Raw genomic sequence first — 20113 nt, 5'->3', positions numbered from 1 at the left:
AGCAAAACATTCTAGTATGTTAGTCTCAAGAAAATGAATTTTTGGGGAAATCAGAAAAAAATCTGTATCAAAAGTAGGAACTTAAACAGCAATATCAAGTATAATACCATACCCAGAATAAAAATTATGGATATTAATGTTTTCTCCTAACACTTTTTAGCAGATTTCCAATTAGTAAATTAGGGAAATTGTGTACATTATACCCACTGTTTTAGTAAAAAAATTGTACACCTATTTAAGAATTGTTAATAAAAATACTCAGGATAATCTTTGAAAGTTGTTCTAATCTCAGTATACCTTGAGCTTCGTGGGAGACTTCTCACATTATGTTTATGATCTCAAGTGTTTCTCAAATACTGTGTATTGAAAGCTGAAATAACCAATAAAATGCTAACTTTTCACATGATTCCACAGCGTGCATTGAAAAATCATCAGTGGGATGCTTTGTATATCTGGTGGGCTTTTAAACTAAAGACTAAATCCCTGAAATCTGATGATCGAAGTTTTGCATGTAGGAAGATTAGTACAATGCTGTATTGTATGAGTAGCAGATTCATATTTGTTTCTTCCAGAACTATATCACGTTTTAGGGAAGCTTAAAGCTGGGCCATACTATTATTCACAGAAGGGTGAAAGATAAGAGGGAGGGACGTTTAAGTACCTAGTCTTCAAGAGTGAAACACTAAACATTTTGATTAGCTAATATACATTTTAATACAAGAAAATGCAATGAATTTATTTATATCTGAATGCAGATAATACTTTATTAACTGATCACAGTTTTAATGTCTGATTTAAAACCATAACTAATTTGGGAAACAAGAAGAGGGGATGTTAAAGCTGAGCCATATATACACAGAAAAAAATCTGGATACTGATAATCTGTACATTTTTTATTAGTTACCTCCGCTTTTTTCTTTACACAAATAGTTTATTCAGTGTGTGAAGTTATCAAATTGGCTAATATTTTAAAGTCTTATGCTGGAATGAAAGTTTAGCACAAGTTTTTGATGCAGTGTAAATCTCAAATGAGATCAGATAGGTTTGCTGTCATATTCCACATGAAGTGTTGAATTTTATGCAGGTTAGTTTATTGTTGGCGCACAAAGTTATAACAACTGATTATCCTCTCTTCCAGCAAAACTAATAGTTCTATCCTTCAAAGGTTAACCTGTATTAAATTCAACTATAATAAATTGGGAGATCAATATACATTAAGTGCCCATGCTACATGTCATTTTCCAACTCTTTAAGCAGCCTTTAACATTATATGATTAAGTGGACACATGTGCCATTTTACACAATTACACCAACTTTTCAACAAAATCCAGGAATTAGTTAATTCTTTAAATTCCACCATGAACAGCAGTCCTATATGGTGTGGTATAGTTTTCCATCTGTATTAGCTCCCTTTTGTAAAGCTGGGCAACACATGAAATCAAGACATGAATTGTTTGTCCTTCTCTGAAAAAGTGTTTCAGCTGTCTAGTTCCAGTCACTGAAGGAAGAGGCAGAGGCAAGTTTAAATTATCCCAGAAAACTGAATAAATTGCTTTATTTGGTGTCTTCAAGATGCTTCACCTTCTGTGGGGGAAGTAGGTGTTGTGGGAGAGACCATTTCAGGTTTTCGTGAAATTCTATCCAATTCTGCCTGAACATCGGTCAAGACTGGCTTCTGGCCTGTACAAAAAAAAGCACACAACACTTGGTCATGCTTAAAAATGAAAGGACTTGTTTTCCCACAACTAGGTTATATCTTAAAAACATCCATCAAAAAAAGAGTTACGTTTTCCTGCTTTAATACAATACTAAATAAGTTGTTTCATGCTATCACATTTACAAACTGCAGATACACTAGAGTAAAGATATAGTAAAACGAGAACATATTTAGTCTGTAGCAATTTTAGACATGTGGGTTACCCTACTGTTTGGCTAACAAGCCATTTTTACAATAGTTCTCTCAAAGTCTTACACTGTATGTGGAAAGCAAATCCTATGAAATCCTAACATAAATGATATACATCTCATCTCCTCAAATTTCTAGGAAGTGTTGACCAATAAATGTTGGGCTCACATTATAAGTATGTATTATTCACACCACATGTTAATGTATTAAGCACACAATAATACACGGATTTATATTTCAAACAGTTACATGGCCAGAATTGGCCTATGTCTTTCTATAAACCTGTTCACTTATTCTAAGTACCCTTTTACACTTTGCAAAGCTGAAATCAACTTTAGCATTAGAAAATAATGAACTTGACTGATACTGATTTGATCTCGAGTATATTTCATAATGAACGAAAGTGCTCTCAAGTAACTAACTGTACAATTTACCAACGGAAAAAATAAACCCTCTTCACATTCCCAATCGCCTTACCTCCTTCCACACAGGCATGGGGGAAAATAGGATTATTTTATCTAGGTTTACATGAAAATTCTTATTTAAAAAGGACCACAGATCCTTAATAGGTCTTAGCCGACTGAGCTTAAAAAGCAGACCAGACCTTTTCAGCTACTGAAGATCTGTGAAATTTCCTGCCCAGAGGAAGCCTATGACCAGTCTTTGCATATGAATCGGAATACACCCCCCACATGGATAATGCCCTCCTCTTCAAATAGGGGCTGGAGATCCTTTGTGCCCCTATTCACCAGTTCTCCTTGACTGGGTTGAAGACTCTCTGAATTCCCATCCACGCTCCCGAAGTGGGTATCACAAAGTTGTACTGTAATGCATATGGATAAGATGGCACAAATGCATATGCATACAGTAGAATTAAGGTCAGTGTGACAATCCTCCTTGTATCTAGTGCTGGGTAATGGAGTTTGCAGTCCATATCATAGAATATCAGGGTTGGAAGGGACCTCAGGAGATCATCTAGTCCAACTCCCTGCTCAAAGCAGGACCAATCCCCAATTTTTGCCCCAGATCCCTAAATGGCCCCCTCAAGGATTGAACTCACAACCCTGGGTTTAGCAGGCCAATGCTCAAACCACTGAGCTGTCCCTCCCCCCAAATTGATAGGTTTAGCTAGGCTCTCATTCTATATTCAACAATAAAGGTTTCTGCTTCAGCTTTTCAAAAGTAGTCGTGAGGCAGCTGCAGTGATTAGATGGAGGGTGTTCTGGCATATCTGAAGGCCAGAGTATAAGACCAACAGCTGACAAATTATGCTGCAACCATCATGTACCTCCCACCCCTGAAGATTCTGCATCTGTGTAGTTCTTTAAGATGTATACCAGTAGGAGCAACACTTTGGGGGCTGTACTATTACCAGACAAGCGTGATAGTTAGACATAGGATCAGCATGTCTCTGTCGCTCTGTAGCTTAAGACTGAGGAAAAAATTCTGTAACTATGATGTGCTCCCCTTAATGAGGACAAAAGTATCACTCCATGGAAGAGAAAGCATCCCTAGGGTAGCTGGCTACTTCAGATAATTCCTGATCAATATGGCCCCAGACTGGAGTCAGAAGGACCAAGATGTCCTGTAGATATGCACTGCAATACTTCGTAGCGAGGGTTGTGTGATCAAGACAGCCAATATTCAGAGATCACTGAGGGATTTAAACAACTAGGATTCCCAATCTATGCACAAGCTACTGATGAAATAGCTGTGCTCATTCTGAATCTTTCCCCTACACATTCTGCAATCAGCCCAGGAAGAGTAGGACTATTACAGTGGTATCTAGAAGTTCCAAGCAGGTGGACCGCCATTTAGTGCTGTACAAACATAAAAAGAGCCCATGCTCCAAAAAGCTTAGAATCATAAAGGACAACAGGTGGATGAAAAGAATGAAAGTGCAGTAGTAAGAGCCTGTTTAACACCGCTAGGAGCACTTGTGTGTGCATGCTAGGTGTGTTACAGGCATGCTAAGTGGGGATGAATGTAGCTAGCATGCTTCCTTTATTTTCTAACACCACAGGCTCATGCAGCAATTACCCAGAAGGGCCTTTTTGCTCTCTTCACCTTCCCTAATAGAAGGGAGAAATCCAGGTGATGAGGAACAAAAGAGGGGACTCAATAGACGGGCATTCATATTACTTATCCTCATTATTCCCCTGCAGGAATGCAAGAGAGTCTCTTGGTCTGTGTTTGTTCTCCCCACAAAAGCTCTGATTCTAGCACACAAACATTGGAAAGCAGCAGATAGAAGATTAAAAACCTCAGAGCCTCACAGTACTAAGGGCTAGCAGATAGGGAACAGGATATTATTCATAAATTTTAATTAGATATAATACAATATGATTTTTCCCCCAAAAAAGCTCAGAGGCTCACAATACAGCCATGACACCCTCCCACATTAAAATCTACTATGATTTCATCTTGGTTTACCATTGTCAGCCTCTCAGATTTTACCATGTCGTTGAGCCATGGATAACGCTGTATATATTGAAGTTGTATTACTTATCTTGCCACATTTCTAACTGCATTTTAACAAATATTGCATGCTAGATTAAAGATATTCCTTGCACAAATGAAAATTCCCATGATGCTTTAGGATTAATCATACCTGACTTTTTTGCTGATGGTGGTAAATTGCTGCCACCACCTCCACTGCCCCCTCCTCCGGGGCTGCCACCGCCAACACCAGGACCGCCTGGGGAACCAGTTTTTTTACTCAGCAAACTATTGAAGAAGTTAGCTAGGACGCCTTCGCTTGTGGCTCCAGCTACATCAAAAAAGTAGAAAGGTATTTTATATATGAAGAACAACATTTTCCAAACAAATGCTGACTACACAGTTGTTTGCAGTGTTGTAGTACTGGGTTTATCCCAGGATATGAGAAAGACAAAGATGGGTGAGGTAATATCTTTTATTGAATCAACTTCTGTTGGTGGAAGGTACAAGGTTTCAAGCTTCACCGAGCTCTTCTTCAGGTCTGGAGAAGGAAACCCAAGCATTCAAGCTAAACATGAGGTGAGATAGATTGTCTTACAGATATTTGAGACAGGCTGCAAGCAATGTACAAAGTCTAGATATCCATCCCAAACACATTGACAATCTCATTTTTATCCTCACCCATCATAACTTTATATTCAACAACACCTTTGTACAAACCATGTGAACAGCCATGGGTACTAAAATGCCTCCCCAGTATGCCAACCTCCTCATGGACCACCTCGAGGAAAATTTCTGTAAAAATGCATCACAAAACCAACAATATACATAAGTGATATTTTCATCTTCTGGACAGATGACCTAAAAACTCCCTCAAAGATTTCCACCACTACTTCAGCAAACACCACCCATCCATCAAACTCTCTCTAGTACATCCCCTCACCAGCATCAACTTCCTGGACACCACAATCAACAATGGATTCTTACAGACAACTATATACAATATACATTCAGATCACCCCTGCAAATCCAGCAATCAGCTTTTATACACCCAGAAATCTGGTATCTACAGCCAGGCACTTAGATACCAAAGAATATGCACCGAAGAAAAGCTCTAGGATTCAAAATTTTAACACACTTACCTTCACCAAATGAGGATGCGCCACTAGAGAAAAGTAGATTGCATCATGGAACAGGCCATACAAATACCCCAGGAGAACCTGCTTCAATGCAGGAAAAACAAGCCCACTGACTGCATACCCCTGGTTGTCACTTATCCCACGACAGAACACACACTCCTTGGGATATCATACAGCAATTAAAAAGTTATACTTCATGGGGACCACAGTCTGAAATAAATCTTTTCCGAACCCACTTCTGGCATTCAGATAACTCCCCAACCTTGCTAAGCTCATCAGAAGCAAGACAAGGACACGCCAACTCAAAGGAGCATCAGAGACTGCCAAAACAACAGATGCAAAACCTGCATCTCCACTGCTACAATGATCAATATTCCCTTCAACACCATACCTTTCTGGATTCATGGCTTCAACACCTGTCTATTAACATACTGGAATATTTGATGCCCTTGATAAAGGTACACCACAACTACATGGGTGAAACCAGACAACCGCTACGCTCTCGAATGAATTCACACAGAAAAGTGATAAGACAAAAAACACTTTACTACCCACGAGCAAACACTTTTCACGAAAGGATCACCCATATCGGAGTTCTCATTTCTTGTCGTCAAAGGAAACCTGTACAACACCTTCAAAAGATGGGCCTGGGAACTTAAATTCATAACTCTGCTGGACACAAAAACCAAGGGTTTTATGGCCCACTACAACAATTGCAACACATCCTGCTGCCTACTAACCCTCCACTGTCCTACAACTTCAGAGGTGTTAATTGCCCACATCATTTTAAGCTGTCTCCCACAACTTTGGTGACCCCCTTTATGCTTAATCTGTCCCACCTTATATTTACCTTGAACACTCTGCTTTCCTTCTCCAGACCTAAAGAAGAGCTCTCTGAGGCTCAAAAGCATGTCCCTTCCCGCAACAGAAGTTGGCCCAACAAAAGATATTACCTCACCCACCTTGTCTCTTATTTCTGTATTTGTTTATACTGACCTAATATGTGTATTTCAAGTGAGCAGTCAAGAATAGCTCACTTATTCCCACTACATTTTCCCTGCACAAGAAATATACCTTTCATATTAGGATCAATTTTTTTTGAGCCGGTAGGGATGGGTGTGACACTGGCCACGTTGGATGTTACTGATCTGTTTGGTGTCCTAGGGGAGCCTCCAGGAACTCTTGGCGAGGCATCCTACACAAAAGAAGATTGATTATTCAAACTATTTTGTGTACTCAACTTCCAGAAATAAACTATAATCTATACAAGCAGAACTATTCAATTACATTTTGCTATTTTTTCCCCACTTTTTTTTTTAAAAGGTACATTTCATACTGATCATGTAATTCAATGGAATATTTGTGCCAAAAAATTAATCTGTTTTAAATAAGAAATCATGCAATGCTATGAGATACACATTTTTACAGAAAAGAAAAGGAGTACTTGTGACACCTTACAGACTAACAAATTTATCTGAGCATAAGCTTTCATGAGCTACAGCTCACTTCATCGGAATCATACCGTGGAAAATACAGAAGATGTTTATATACATACAAAAATGTCAGGTTTCAGAGTAGCAGCCATGTTAGTCTGTATTCACAAAAAGAAAAGGAGTACTTGTGACACCTTACAGACTAACAAATTTATTTGAGCATAAGCTTTCGTGAGCTACAGCTCACTTTATCCGATGCATTCGGTGGAAAATACAGCGGGGAGATTTATATACATAGAGAACATGAAACAATGGGTGTTACCATACACACTGTAACAAGAATGGTAACACCCATTGTTTCATGTTCTCTATGTATATAAATCTCCCCGCTGTATTTTCCACCGAATGCATCGGATGTGAAGTGAGCTGTAGCTCACGAAAGCTTATGCTCAAATAAATTGGTTAGTCTCTAAGGTGCCACAAGTACTCCTTTTCTTTTTGTGAATACAGACTAACACGGCTGCTACTCAAACCTGACATTTTTACAGAAGTGAGTACGTATAATGCATTAGCAAAGCACTTGAAAGTTAACAAGGAAAAAAACAACCACCAAAAAAAAAAACCCCAACCAGTATTGCAACTAAGAACCGCAGTCCAACAACTAGAGACAAGGCAGAGGTGGGCACTCCACCCTGATGAGAGAGTAAAGCAGCTCCGGTTGTTTTCGAAACTGCGTTCACTGGTTCATGGAGAAGCTACACCCAGCTCTCCTTAGTATGAAGGCAAGTTGTGGCAAATACGGTGGAAAGAAGAATTTTTATTAAAAGCAAACAGCGTTGAAAATGTTTAGTACTTTCATTGCCTCACAAAAACAACTTAATAGGTCATATTACTGAGTAGTTGCTTGTCACTTGGAAAAAAAGGTTACAGGAGCAGTCTTATAATTTTTTCCAAATTTGAACTTAAACAAGTAACGAGTTACATTGCTGAACATTTTATATACTAGTTCCAGAAATCCATCTAAAATGTAGGTATATCTGCAAGTGCGCACACTTTGGAGCTCAATTTCATTCTGAGCTTAAGTATTTTTACAGCAATAAGAAAACTGTAGAAAAGCATTAAGAAAAAGCTTGTACATCACAAGTGCTCTTAGCACTGAAGTCCGTGATCTTCTCACCCAAACATGCTATTATATTAATCAAAACTGAAGAATGCACAATTTTCAGTTTCAGTATTTAAAATCTTTGTTACTAACCACTGGCCTTCCAGCTGCAGTAGGTGGCTGTTTCGCTAATAGAGACTGGAAAAAAACCAAAATATTTTAGACATTACTGTTTGCATTTACTGTAACAAGCTCAAACATAAATGTAATTGAACACCACGTTTAAATGAAACTAATTATCTACCATACAAATGCAAAGTAACTCTACCTGCTGCTTCATAAGAAACACTTGATCATCTTCTGCTACTATTTCTTTTTCATGCACAAACTGCAATATAAAAAAAACATTTCAATATGGTTGTGACTGATGTCATTTAAAAACTAGAGGTTGTCTTTTTCTATTTACAAATTAGTATGAGGAGGCACAAAAAATGCAGGAAATGGACTCAAGACAACATCGTCTTCAACCTAAAGCTGTGCTGGTGCTTTACACATTTTCTAATTGTTAACACGAAGCCAGTGACTATAAGGTAACTATCTTCACATGCTGCTAGCTGAACATCTTTACCTCAGCATTTATTTTTAAAGCAAGAGACATTGTTAAAGTGTTTTATTTCGTTAACATTTTTATTACAATTAATAGTTTAGACATGCTCTGTGCAAGGCATTTGTTATAAATATAAAGGGAAGGGTAAACACCTTTAAAATCCCTTCTGGCCAGAGGAAAAACCCTTTCACCTGTAAAGGGTTAAGAAGCTAAAGATAACCTTGCTGGCACCTGACCAAAATGACCAATGAGGAGACAAGATACTTTCAAAGCTGGAGGGGGGAAAAAACAAAGGTTCTCTCTGTCTGTGTTGTTTTTATCGGGACCAGAGCAGGAATGCAGATCAGATCTCCCATAAAGGGCTAATAAGCAATCTAGCTAGAGATGCATTAGATTCTGTTTTGTTTAAATGGCTGATAAAATAAGTTGTGCTGAATGGAATGTATATTTCTGTTTTTGTGTCTTTTTGTAACTTAAGGTTTAGCCTAGAGGGATTCTCTATGTTTTGAATCTGATTATCCTGTAAGGTATTTACCATCCTGATTTTACAGAGGTGTTTCTTTTACTTTTTTTTCAATTAAAATTCTTCTTTTAAGAACCTGATTGCTTTTTCATTGTTCTTAAGATCCAAGGGTTTGGATCTGTGTTCACCTATGGAAATTGGTGAGGATTTTTATCAAACCTTCCCCAGGAAAGGGGGTGTAAGGGTTGGGAGGATTTTAGGGGGAAAGACGTTTCCAAACGGACTCTTTCCCAATAATATACCGGTTAGACATTTGGTGGTGGCAGTGATAAAGTCCAAGGGCAAACGGTAAAATAGTTTGTACCTTGGGGAAATTTTAACGTAAGCTGGTAAAAGTAAGCTTAGGAGGTTTGCATGCAGGTCCCCACATCTGTACCCTAGAGTTCAGAGTGGGGAAGGAACCTTGACAGCATTGTTACGTACTTAGTACAAAAGTGTTCAGTTTATAGGGTATGATCTTCTCAGACTGGTCAAAGATCTTGAAAATTTGATTTAGACTGAAGAACCTCACAGTATGTCTGGGGACTAGGTAGGTACTGAAATGCCACCATACTTTACCTTCTTCACCTTTCGAGAGCCTCATAAACAAATTTATCCTCACAACCATCTTGTGATCTAGGAAAATATCTGTTTTGCAGAGGGAAAATGAAACAGATGTGACCTTCTCAAGGTCACATGAAATTGATAGTAGAGCTGGAAACTGAACCCAGAAATCCTGAGTCCCAGTTCTAAGCCTCAATCACAAGATCACCCTTCCTCACAACAAATCCTCCAGCAGGGCAAAAAGTGTCTTAAAGCAAGTAAAATTTTACTGAGAATCAGGCCTGAAGTCTATATGCATGTAGAAACAGGTGAATTATTTTCTTGAGCACCTGGTATATTATACTACTACTACATATCTTGTCTTTTCCAGGATTGTGCAGATTATAGTGTCACTTTTCCCATTAAGTATTTGTAAGTTGCTCATGCAGTGGGAAGTTGCAGAATAATCCTAAAATATCAGTTTCATTAGGTGAGAGGTAGAGGTACTGGTCTTCAGTTCCCCTCTCCCCTTATTTGTCCTTTGCTTATGGCATCTCCTTGAATAACTGAGACAGAATTATTTATAAAATGTACCAAGCATAGAAAGTTTGCTGTATATGTTGCACATCCAATATAGATTTATCTTCTTGTTTAATTCCTGGCTTTATTTGCCTACTTTTGGTGTTAAATAGGGTTTACAACCATGAGTTTCTACTACAGAATATAGGAAATAGGGAAGAGTTAAGACTTTTTTAATTCATAAGAAATTTATAAAGGCATTTTAAACACTCAGGTTTGCTGAGAGTTAGTACATTCTGAATTTAACTCATATATCAATGCAATTTAACTTTCCAAAAGAGCAGAAGTTAGATGCAAGCATACGCATCTTTAGAATGCTGTAGCTGTAGTGCTAGAGGAAGACACTTTTAAATACAATGCTCCCATCTGAAGTTTGAATGGAAGCTCATAGTCAAAGATGCTTCAGAGACTACTGGATACCTTTCCAATTTTAATTTGATAAAATATGAAACTGAAATGGATTTAACATTCCTAACTGGATTTTCCTACTAGAAATGAGAAGATAAGTCTGAAAGAAGTCAAGCTGCCTCAGCTTTGCTGTTAAATGTAGTAGCTGGGCTTCTGGCTTCATTTATAGCTACAGCTCATAAAAACTGAACAAAAAAATTTAAAAAGGAGTGAGGGAAAAGTTTAATAAACTTCACAAATGTCATCATCCTCTTTTAAATAGTGGGTGCAGGCATACCACATACATATCTGAGATTATTTGAGGCTGTGATTTCTTAACAGTTTCATAAACACTGGCACAATGGCAAAAAGGCACAACAGGCCTACCTAAATTAGATGTTTTAATGTTGCATTTTATTACATTATATGAGGTCCATTCAATTTGCCTGCTTTTGAAAAAAAAATCTGAGTTAGTAAACTGTTTTGGGGGCATATTATAATGAAAATGTTGACCTATAATGTTTGGTCCCATTTGGAAACTAAAGATGTACCTGTATATCATGGAAAATACATTACAACTGCACCAGTAAATGAGCATAAGAGATTTATGCTTCTCTGAGTATGGCAGCAACTTTAATGGTTTAACTGCCATAGTTTGGCAAAGCAAAGCATCAAACTTCAGTGAATATCTACAAAGGAAATGTAATGGAGGAGCGTTAACAAGGCCACTTTACCTTGAATGCTCCCTTAAAATCTGATAATTACTCATGCTAAAAAACCCCCAAAACAAACAGTTACTCACCTTCTTGTAACTCTTGTTCTTCGAGATGTTCATGTCCAGTCTAATCAGGTGTGTGCACACATGCACGGCAGCCTGAAGATTCCCCCCCAGCAGTATCCATCAGGTCGGTCTGGGCACCCTCTGGAGTGGTGCCATCATTGTGCTCAATATAGGGCCCTAGTAAGTTCCCACCCCCTCAGTTCCTTCTTGCTGGCTACTCCAACAGAGGGGTAGGTGGGTGGGTATTGGAATGGACATGAACAACACATCTCGAAGAACAACTTTTTTCTTCAAGTGCTTGTTCACGTCAATTCCAATCAGGGGACTCCCAAGCCTAAATTCAGGAGGCAGTGTCAGAGCTGTCCACTGACTGGAGCACTGCTCTACCAAAGGCCGCATCATCTCTGGCCTGCTGGGTAATCACATAATGTGCGGTGAAAGTACGTATGGAGGACCACATCGCCACTCTGCGTATTTCCTGGGTCAGGACTTGCACCAAGAATGCTGCTGAAGAAGCTTGCGCCCTAATGGAGTGCGCTGTGAGCGGAGGGGCAGGCAACTCTACCAGGTTATAGCATTCACGGTTGCATGGCATGATCCACGAGGAAATTCACTGGGAGGAGAACAGAAGACCCTTCATCCTGTCTGCCACAGCCACAAACAGTTGAATGGACTTCCTAAACGGTTTCGTTCTTTCCATGTAAAAGGCTAGCGCTCTCTGGACATCCAATGAGTGAAGCCTCTGCTCTCTGCCGCTTGAGTATGACTTATGATAGAACACTGGGAGGAAGACATCCTGGTTGATGCGAAACTGGGAGACAACCTTTAGGAGGAAAGCTGGATGTGGCCTGAGCCGAACCTTGTCCTTATCGAACACTGTGTAAGGGAGCTCTGATGTTAGGGCCTCGAGCTCAGACACCCTCCTGGCTGAGGTTATCGCTACCAGAAATGCAAAGACAGGTAGAACAGGGAACACGTCGCCAGTGGTTCAAAGGAGGACCACCCATCAATTCGGAAAGGACTAGATTGAGGTCTCAGGTCACGGTTGGCTGCTGGACGTGCAGACATGGCCTGTCAAGACTTTTCAGGAAATGGCTGACCATAGGGTTAGCAAACACTGATCAGTCCTCTGAATCTGGATGGAAAGCAGAGGTGGCGGACAAGTAAACTCTTATTGATGACACAGTCCCTGCAGCTTGAGATGGAGAAGGTAGTCCAGTATGAGTGGTAGAGAGACAAGCATCTGGGACGAGTGATGCTGTGCCAACCAGAATGAGAATCTCTTCCACTTGGCAAAGTAGGTAGCCCTGGTGGAGGGTTTCCTACTGCCAAGGAGGACTTGTCTAACCGGGTCTAAGCAGGAGAGCTCTGTGGGGTTCAGTCATGGCACTTCCATGCCGTGGGGTGCAACGACTAGAGGTTCAGGGGCTGCAGATGGTGGTGATCCTGAGTTATTAAGTCCAAGAGGAGCAGCAAGGTAACTGGGGCTTCCATGGACATTTCTAGGAGAGATGTGTACCAGTGCTGGTGGGGCCAGGCTGGAGCTATCAATATCACTGAAGTCTCTTCCGTCCATATCTTGAGGAGCACCTTGTGAACGAGACAGATGGTCAGAAACGTGTAAACAAGTTGGCCTCCCCATGGGAAAACGCATGTGTTCGCGAGGCAGCCCACTCTGTGATTCAGGAAGGAGCAAAAAACTGTCAGCACTTCCTGTTGCATCGCCTGGCAAACAGATCCATCTGGGGAAAGCCGCAGCGTTGGAAGATTGAGTTCGCAATGTCCGGGCATAGGACCACTCGTGGCCGTGAAAAGACCTGTGGAACTCGTTCTATACTCCTGGGAGGTACGATGCTTGCAGGTGTATCAAATGAGCTACACAAAAATCCATAGTGTGAGGCGCATGCACCCCTGTTTGTTGATATAGAACATCACCATGGTGTTGTCTGTCATGACTGATACACATCTCCCTGTCAAGTGGGCTCGGAAAGTCTGGCATGCCAGACGCACTCCGACTGATGCGGAGAGCGAGTTCTGCCTGAGACCAGAGGCCTTGTGTCCTGAAGTCTCTCAGATGTGCTCCCCAGCCCAAGTCTGGAGCATCCATCACTAGCGAGAGGGATGGCTGAGCACCGGTGAAGGGGACCCCTGCACACACTACCTGTGGGTTGAGCCACCACTGGAAAGAGTTGAGGACAAGGCGAGGCAGAGTTACAACCCTGTCCAAACTGTCCCGAGCCGGCCAATACACCAAGGCTAGCCACGATTGGAGAGGCCGGCGTCTGAGCCTGGTAACATAGGTACAAGAAGGGGTTGCGATGGTGGCAGCGTCAGGGAGCCATGGAGCTACTCCCGATCCTGCTGATACCAACGGCACTGGAGGTGGTATGAAAGTGGCCAAAGCCACCGATGCTGCCCTGGAATGCAACCCTTGGTGAAAGGCCCAGGGAGTCCAAAAGGGCCACTGTGCTGGGGACTGCCACTGTACGGGCCATGGTGCTGGTCTTGTGAGGACCTGAACCATCTACTTGTGATCCTACGAAATCGATACGAGTCCGACTCAGAGGTCTCAGAAAAGGATGACCACGGAGGAGCGGTATTTCGAGGCATCCAGGGTCCGCACCGAGGGCTCGGGGACTGACTAAGCTGCTGACCCTGTTCTGGCGCCGGGGAGCAGTGCAGCGGGGATGGAGACTGCCAGGCCATCATTGCAGGCTTTCCCCTTGATGGTGCCGGGGGGAGCGACCAGTGCTGGCGACCTCTCCCATCTAGGTGGGGAGAACGGTGCTGTGAGCTGGAGCTGGTCCTGGGCTGCCTCACACATCTCCGGGGTCAACGGGAGGTGAAGTTGTCGGCTTGGCCTCGGCCAGTGAGAAGTGTCCGGACTCGACCGCCCTTCCACGGGGCAGGAGTCGACGCGACCGTCTCTGGCAGCGAAGCTGATGTAGTGTGGCCCAGCGCGGGTCTCACAATGGCCAGCTCCTTGGGTCTAGCCTGGGGGGAAGTGGCCCTCTTCTGCGGCACTGATGATTGAGACCAATGCCTGCCTGCGGCATGTGAGCCACGACAGTGCCAAGAGTCCTTGTCTTTGCTCAGCACTGATCCCCGTGCCAACGGTGCTAGGGCACTGCATACTGAGGAGGTATTTGGTGCCGGGTCCGCCAATCCGGGGTCGGACTGGGGCTGGAGTGCCACTTTCATTAGTACGATCTTCAGGCACTGATCTCTAACCTTCAGTGTCCTGGGGCGAAACCCCCTGCAGATCCTACAGCGATCCTTTTGATCCTTCGAACACAAAGTTTGAGGATTGCTTCTGGGCATACACTTGCCGCAGACCTCACAGACTTTGAAGCAAGGAGACCACGGCATGCCCTAGCACCTGGATAGCACTGGAGAGGAAACCCCTCCAAAGGAAACCTAAGCAAAGTACCTACTAACTACTTAACACTAACTACAGAACTAATGAAAACTATATACAGACTGCCAAATGCGCTTGTCACGACAAGAGCAAGGGGAAGTTCCAGCTAACTGTCACGGGTGGTAAGAAGGAACTGAGGGGGTGGTGGGTCGGTATTGAGTGACATGATGGCACCACACTATGGGGCGCTCAGACAGATTTGATGGATATTGCTAGGAAAAATCTTCTGGCTGCCGCGTGCGCACGCACACACACCTGATTGGAACTGATATGAACAAGCACTCGAAGAAGAACAATCTGTTCCATCTTGTATTTAGCTGTGACACTCTTGGTATGTCTACACTGCAACTAGACACTTACAGCTGGCCCAGGCCAGCTGGCTCTGGCTTATGGGGCTCAGGCTGTGGGGCTGTAGTGGAGACTTTCCTGCTCAGGTTGCTGCCCAAGCTCTGGGATCCTCCCATCTTGCAGGATCCTGGAGCCCAGGGGTCTTCACTAAATTAAATAGCCCAACCGCCCAAGCCCTGAGAACCAGAGACAGCTAGCATGGGCCAGCCGAGGGTTTTTAATTGCAATGTAGACATTCCTCCAGAGTAAGTTTCCTAGACCTGAAGAGGTCTGAATAACCTCGAAACCTTGTCTCTCTCACCAAAAGGAGTTGGTCCAATAAAAGATATTATCTCACCCACTTTGTCTCGCTAACTAAGAAGCAACTAAATCAAGAAGTTTTCTATTTACATCTTCAGTGTTTCTATAATGTGGATCTTAAATCAATGAGCCAGGGATACGTTAGCATTTGGAGAAGACCGCTGTTATAGATTACACTTTTAGGGAGAAGGGAAGACACCAGCCACCCTGACTCACTACTGAGTTTATAGTTTGAGATTATGAGGTCAGTAACTGACACCTGGGGCACTGCAGCCTGATTTAGTTTGGTTCCATACACCCCAATGGCTAAATGATTTTGCCCCCTGTATCTTTTTCTACTGGTGAAGAGAACAGAAGGGTTTTTAAATAGCTATTTTACCAGGTAATCCTAGACATTTTAAGAGGTGGGCTTTAAGGTTGTATTTCTGAATTTTCATCAACAGTTTTCCTTTATTCTGAAGAAAGTTCTACAGAGAATAATGGCAATAGGGAGAAGAGGGGTGGAAAAAGATCTACAGACACTTCTTTGTTGGATGAAATAAATAAACCCTTTAAGTAATGGAGAAGAAACACTGATGATTGAGAAGAGCAAACAGCAGGCTTCCATTCTCTTTTTAGAGAGCTAGAATTAAGATAAACTGAGCCTTGTGTATGCAGATTTCTTAACTATGTCTGAACATAGGACATAGATCCTACCTGGAAGGCTGTTCCTTCATTTTCACCACATCCACCATCCAGAGGATTGTCTACAGATCCAGTTCAAGTCACCTCCATGAAGGTAGAGGCATAAGAATACAACCCATCATGAACAGTTTGAGTTAGATGTTTATGCCACTTCCAAAGCTGCTGTTGGAACCAGCACCTGCTCAGATTGAGCAAAATAAGCCAGATACTGAGGGGAGTGGTGTGCTATATGCAGCAACACCCATCTGTTTCTTCCTCTCCATGTTGCACAGCAACTAACTATAACAACGCAAACAGTAAGTAATGAAAGCTTGTTACTGGTGGCTTTCAAGAGGAAGCAGAAAGCAAACTGGGTAACTCACATAAGGAAGGTAACCAGAAAACGAACAATAAGTGGTTAATAAGCATGTGTCATTTGTGGTTAATAAGCATGGGGTAGCCAACCAAGGGAAGGGAGAAATGCTCTAAAATATGGCAACCAAGACACAACGTGTGTTATATTCCTACACGTTAACAAAACAGGTTTCCTTTGAAAGATACTAAAATCAAATTACCTTTCTGACAGGTGGTTTTGTTACGATATCTTCAAAACTGTCATCTGCTTTTAGTGTCTGAAAGTTTTCATGTAGTATTCCTATCTTCTTGTCATTATCCCATCCTGCAGGGCTTAAGGTAAACAAATACAGACATTGATCTTCAAATTTAAATATTCACTTGGTTGTTCCCTAATACCCAATATCAACCTGTGGATAAAGATTACCATTGTTGAAAACCAAAACAAAAGTTTTAATAACTGCCTTCTTCTACATCAGCCAGTGATTAGCAGCATCAGCTATCTGAAGTATTTTTATTTTGGTCAGTGTAATACATTGGAGAAGTGATTTTCTCCTGGTGGAACATTCCACTTTAAAAATTGGCTTGACACTTCCTCCCTCCAAAACAGTGTGTGCTCACCAACAGTTTTAACCCATTAACTAGCAATCCAGAAAAACCCAAACCTGTTCTTACTGTGAATTTGTAACACTTAACACATAAATTTAGTGAATGTTAATGTTGAAACAAAATCGAAATAGCTTTATAGAACTACTATCTCTTATATACACTATACTGTGTAGATACAAATGTATACATGAATGAATATTTAATAATTAAGATAAACTTACATAAATACTGCATCTTTTTCCACAACAGCAGCAGATACATTAAAAGGAAATCCATATAATTTCTGGACAATATATCTATACACTAAATCAATATTTTTATTTTCCTTTACTGAAGTGTAAATAAGCGCTGCACCATCTGAACACATTTGTTAAAAGAAAATCAGGAGTTTTATTAGCTCAAGCTAACAGTTAACTAATCTTTTTAGAACACTGCTCACTGTTTCCAAAAGCAAACTTTATAACCGCTAGAACTATTCAAAGAAAATTTCTATTTGAAACTAACCTTAATTTTATAAACTCATTTAGAGACTGAAAAAGCCAGGCAAAATAAATACCTCTACTCAGCAAGTCAATTGTACGTTGTAGCTTTTATAGCAGCAACAGGCTCTTCTAACTCCCCAAAGAAAAGCCCACAATGCTATCACAACATTCATGGTAAACTATCAAAGTTGGTTATCTCAAAAGTACTAAACGAACCAGCAGTTATTGCCAAAGTCCTCTTAATTCCTCCTAGAAATTCTTTTTGAAGGAGCAGAGTTGTACCGTATAAAATGAAGGTATACGTTTCCCTATACGGGGTGAGTATAATGCCAACACAGATGTGCAGTTAGCTGATGTGTCTGCCAACACCAATAGGACACTAAGATGGTGTTGCTCTTTCAGAGTCTTTAAAGTTTTTAATTATGAACTTTCTCTAAATAGCGGTATATCAGTCTTTAAATTATGTAACAAATTAAGAAAACTGTTTAACACTTAAAGTGCTTTGTCCTCTCTAAGTGCTCTACAGAATCATGAAATAATGTTGGAAGTATTTAGAGAGTCTGGCAAACTTAAAACAATTGAAACTTGGATATTAGAAGCTGATTATCTCCAAAAAAGGTAAAGGGCACATTTCAGTATGTGTAGTTCAACTCATAAAACTTTCCTTTTTCATAATGACCAGGAAAATATCCAGTGGGATTTCTAATACCTATTTGATAGATTTATATCCTATATTTAAAAAACCTCAAGTTATACACATAGGAGTATAGTTACATAAACTAGCTATCACTTAATATCCTCCCTCCCACCTTTTTGGTTATATCCATTTGTATTGTACTGGGTGTTAATTCTACAATTTGGTCTGCTGGCATAGATCCCAACTGGAGGATGGGATCTTAAATTATAAACTGCTTGGGGCAGGCACTGTGCCAATCCTGACTGGGGTCTCAAGTTCTTGAACTATAATTTGTCCACAAATGCTAACTTCTCTACAATCTTGTCGACACTACCTTTCTTAACATTGCCCTTCACTGCAGCTCCAATGCTGGTATAATAGTGCGGACAAGCTGCTGGAATTTTAAATGTCCTCTAGACCTGCTCTTTGCAAGGTTAGATGACTAGGGGTAAAATTGTGTATAGTACAGTTGAATCTCAGAGTTACGAACACCTCGGAAACTGAGGTTGTTCATAACTCTGAAATGTTTGTAACTCTGAAAAAACGTCATGGTTGTAAACTTCTAAAAGTTTACAACTGCACATTGACCTCATACAGCTTTGAAACTTTACTATGAAGAAAAATGCTGCTTTCCCTTTATTTTTTTAGTTTATGTTTAACATGGTACTGTATTTACCCTTTTTTTTTTGGTCTCTGCTGCTGCCTGATAGCATACTTCTGGTTCCAAATGAGGTATGTGGTTGACTGGTCAGTTCGTAACTCAGATTCTACAGTAATGTTCCCATTTGTGTTAGAACAATGTTGGGAACTTAAGAAAAATGCTGACGCTCAGCTTGAGCATGAGCTCTGTATCCACATGCCTCTAAGGTAAGCAAAGCCAGCTTATCCTTCCACGTAGAGTTATGCATTTTTCCTACATCTTTAATATTTGAAAAGTCTTGGAGAACTATTCAGTATTGCAAAAGACTGATCCAATAGTCAGGCCAAAATGATTACATGCCTTATAATCAAGTGTACTTGAAGTATATTCAAATGTAAACTGAAGTGAGAATTATCTTGCTGTTGGTAGGCTATTTCAGGGATCATCTTAAACTCAGTTTTAGGGCAACTATTCAGCATTTGATTATGAAAGGGTTAGTGAAAGGAAATCTAGGAAGCCATGGACAAGAAGGTATGCTGGACTTCTCTTCCCGATACCCCTGTTTTTAAAAAAAAAAAAAAAAATAATCCACAACACTTGACAGTATAAAGAAGGTTAAACCTGACATGGCCCAGCATAACAGAATCTTCCCTAGGGACCTCGGTTCAGTTAAACCAGTCACTCAGTGATGGAGTCAGGCTAGGTCCTAGAATAATTGTGTTCAAGCCACATAAGTTTGTCACAATTTGGATCTTATAAGGATTACAGATATGCCATTATTATGCATTTCAAACTTTAAAGGATACATTGTAAACAAAACCGTCGGATATGTGACTGAATGAAGTCAAAGTGTTCATCTCTGTAGTCATGTTCTTTTTCCAGGAGACTAATGGCATCACACTGTCAAGTTAAAAAACAACAAACAAGCAATATTGCATGTTCAGCATCTTTTAAAAATAGCAATGTTGTTACTCCTCTAGTTAGCAGATAAAAAACAAAAGAAAACCTATAAAGACATTTAATCACCTAAACGGAACAAATTAAGGAACACATTTTTGAACCTACAGCTGATGCAGGCAACATTAAAACCAGCACTAAAGGCAGGGAGTTACAACTGGTTATGGAATGGCAAGAATTGCAAGTTTTTCAGCTGCAGTGAAAGACTCACTAGAGGCCTGTATGGATACAAAAACATGTATCCGCAT

General features: G+C 40.8%; 1 protein-coding gene across 1 annotated transcript in view; it reads right to left on the bottom strand.

Moving 5' to 3' along the window:
* Nucleotides 1-1521: 1521 nt before the first annotated feature.
* Nucleotides 1522-20113, bottom strand: part of DYNC1LI1 (dynein cytoplasmic 1 light intermediate chain 1) — a 55715-nt gene continuing 37123 nt past the window's right edge. Inside the window, exons 6-13 of the mRNA XM_084620916.1 lie at nt 19715-19808; nt 17332-17467; nt 16723-16834; nt 8348-8407; nt 8173-8217; nt 6559-6679; nt 4518-4676; nt 1522-1680 (exon numbers count right to left, since the gene is read on the bottom strand). Coding sequence (XP_084477042.1) covers nt 1568-1680; nt 4518-4676; nt 6559-6679; nt 8173-8217; nt 8348-8407; nt 16723-16834; nt 17332-17467; nt 19715-19808 — 840 coding nt within the window. The 3' untranslated portion in view covers nt 1522-1567. The remainder of the gene's footprint in view (nt 1681-4517; nt 4677-6558; nt 6680-8172; nt 8218-8347; nt 8408-16722; nt 16835-17331; nt 17468-19714; nt 19809-20113) is intronic.

Source organism: Lepidochelys olivacea (assembly GCF_965140295.1).
Source record: "Lepidochelys olivacea isolate rLepOli2 genome assembly, chromosome: 2".
Taxonomy (NCBI): Eukaryota; Metazoa; Chordata; order Testudines; family Cheloniidae; genus Lepidochelys; species Lepidochelys olivacea.
The sequence above is the reverse complement of the archived record's forward strand: the minus strand, read 5'-3'. Positions and strand labels throughout refer to the sequence as shown.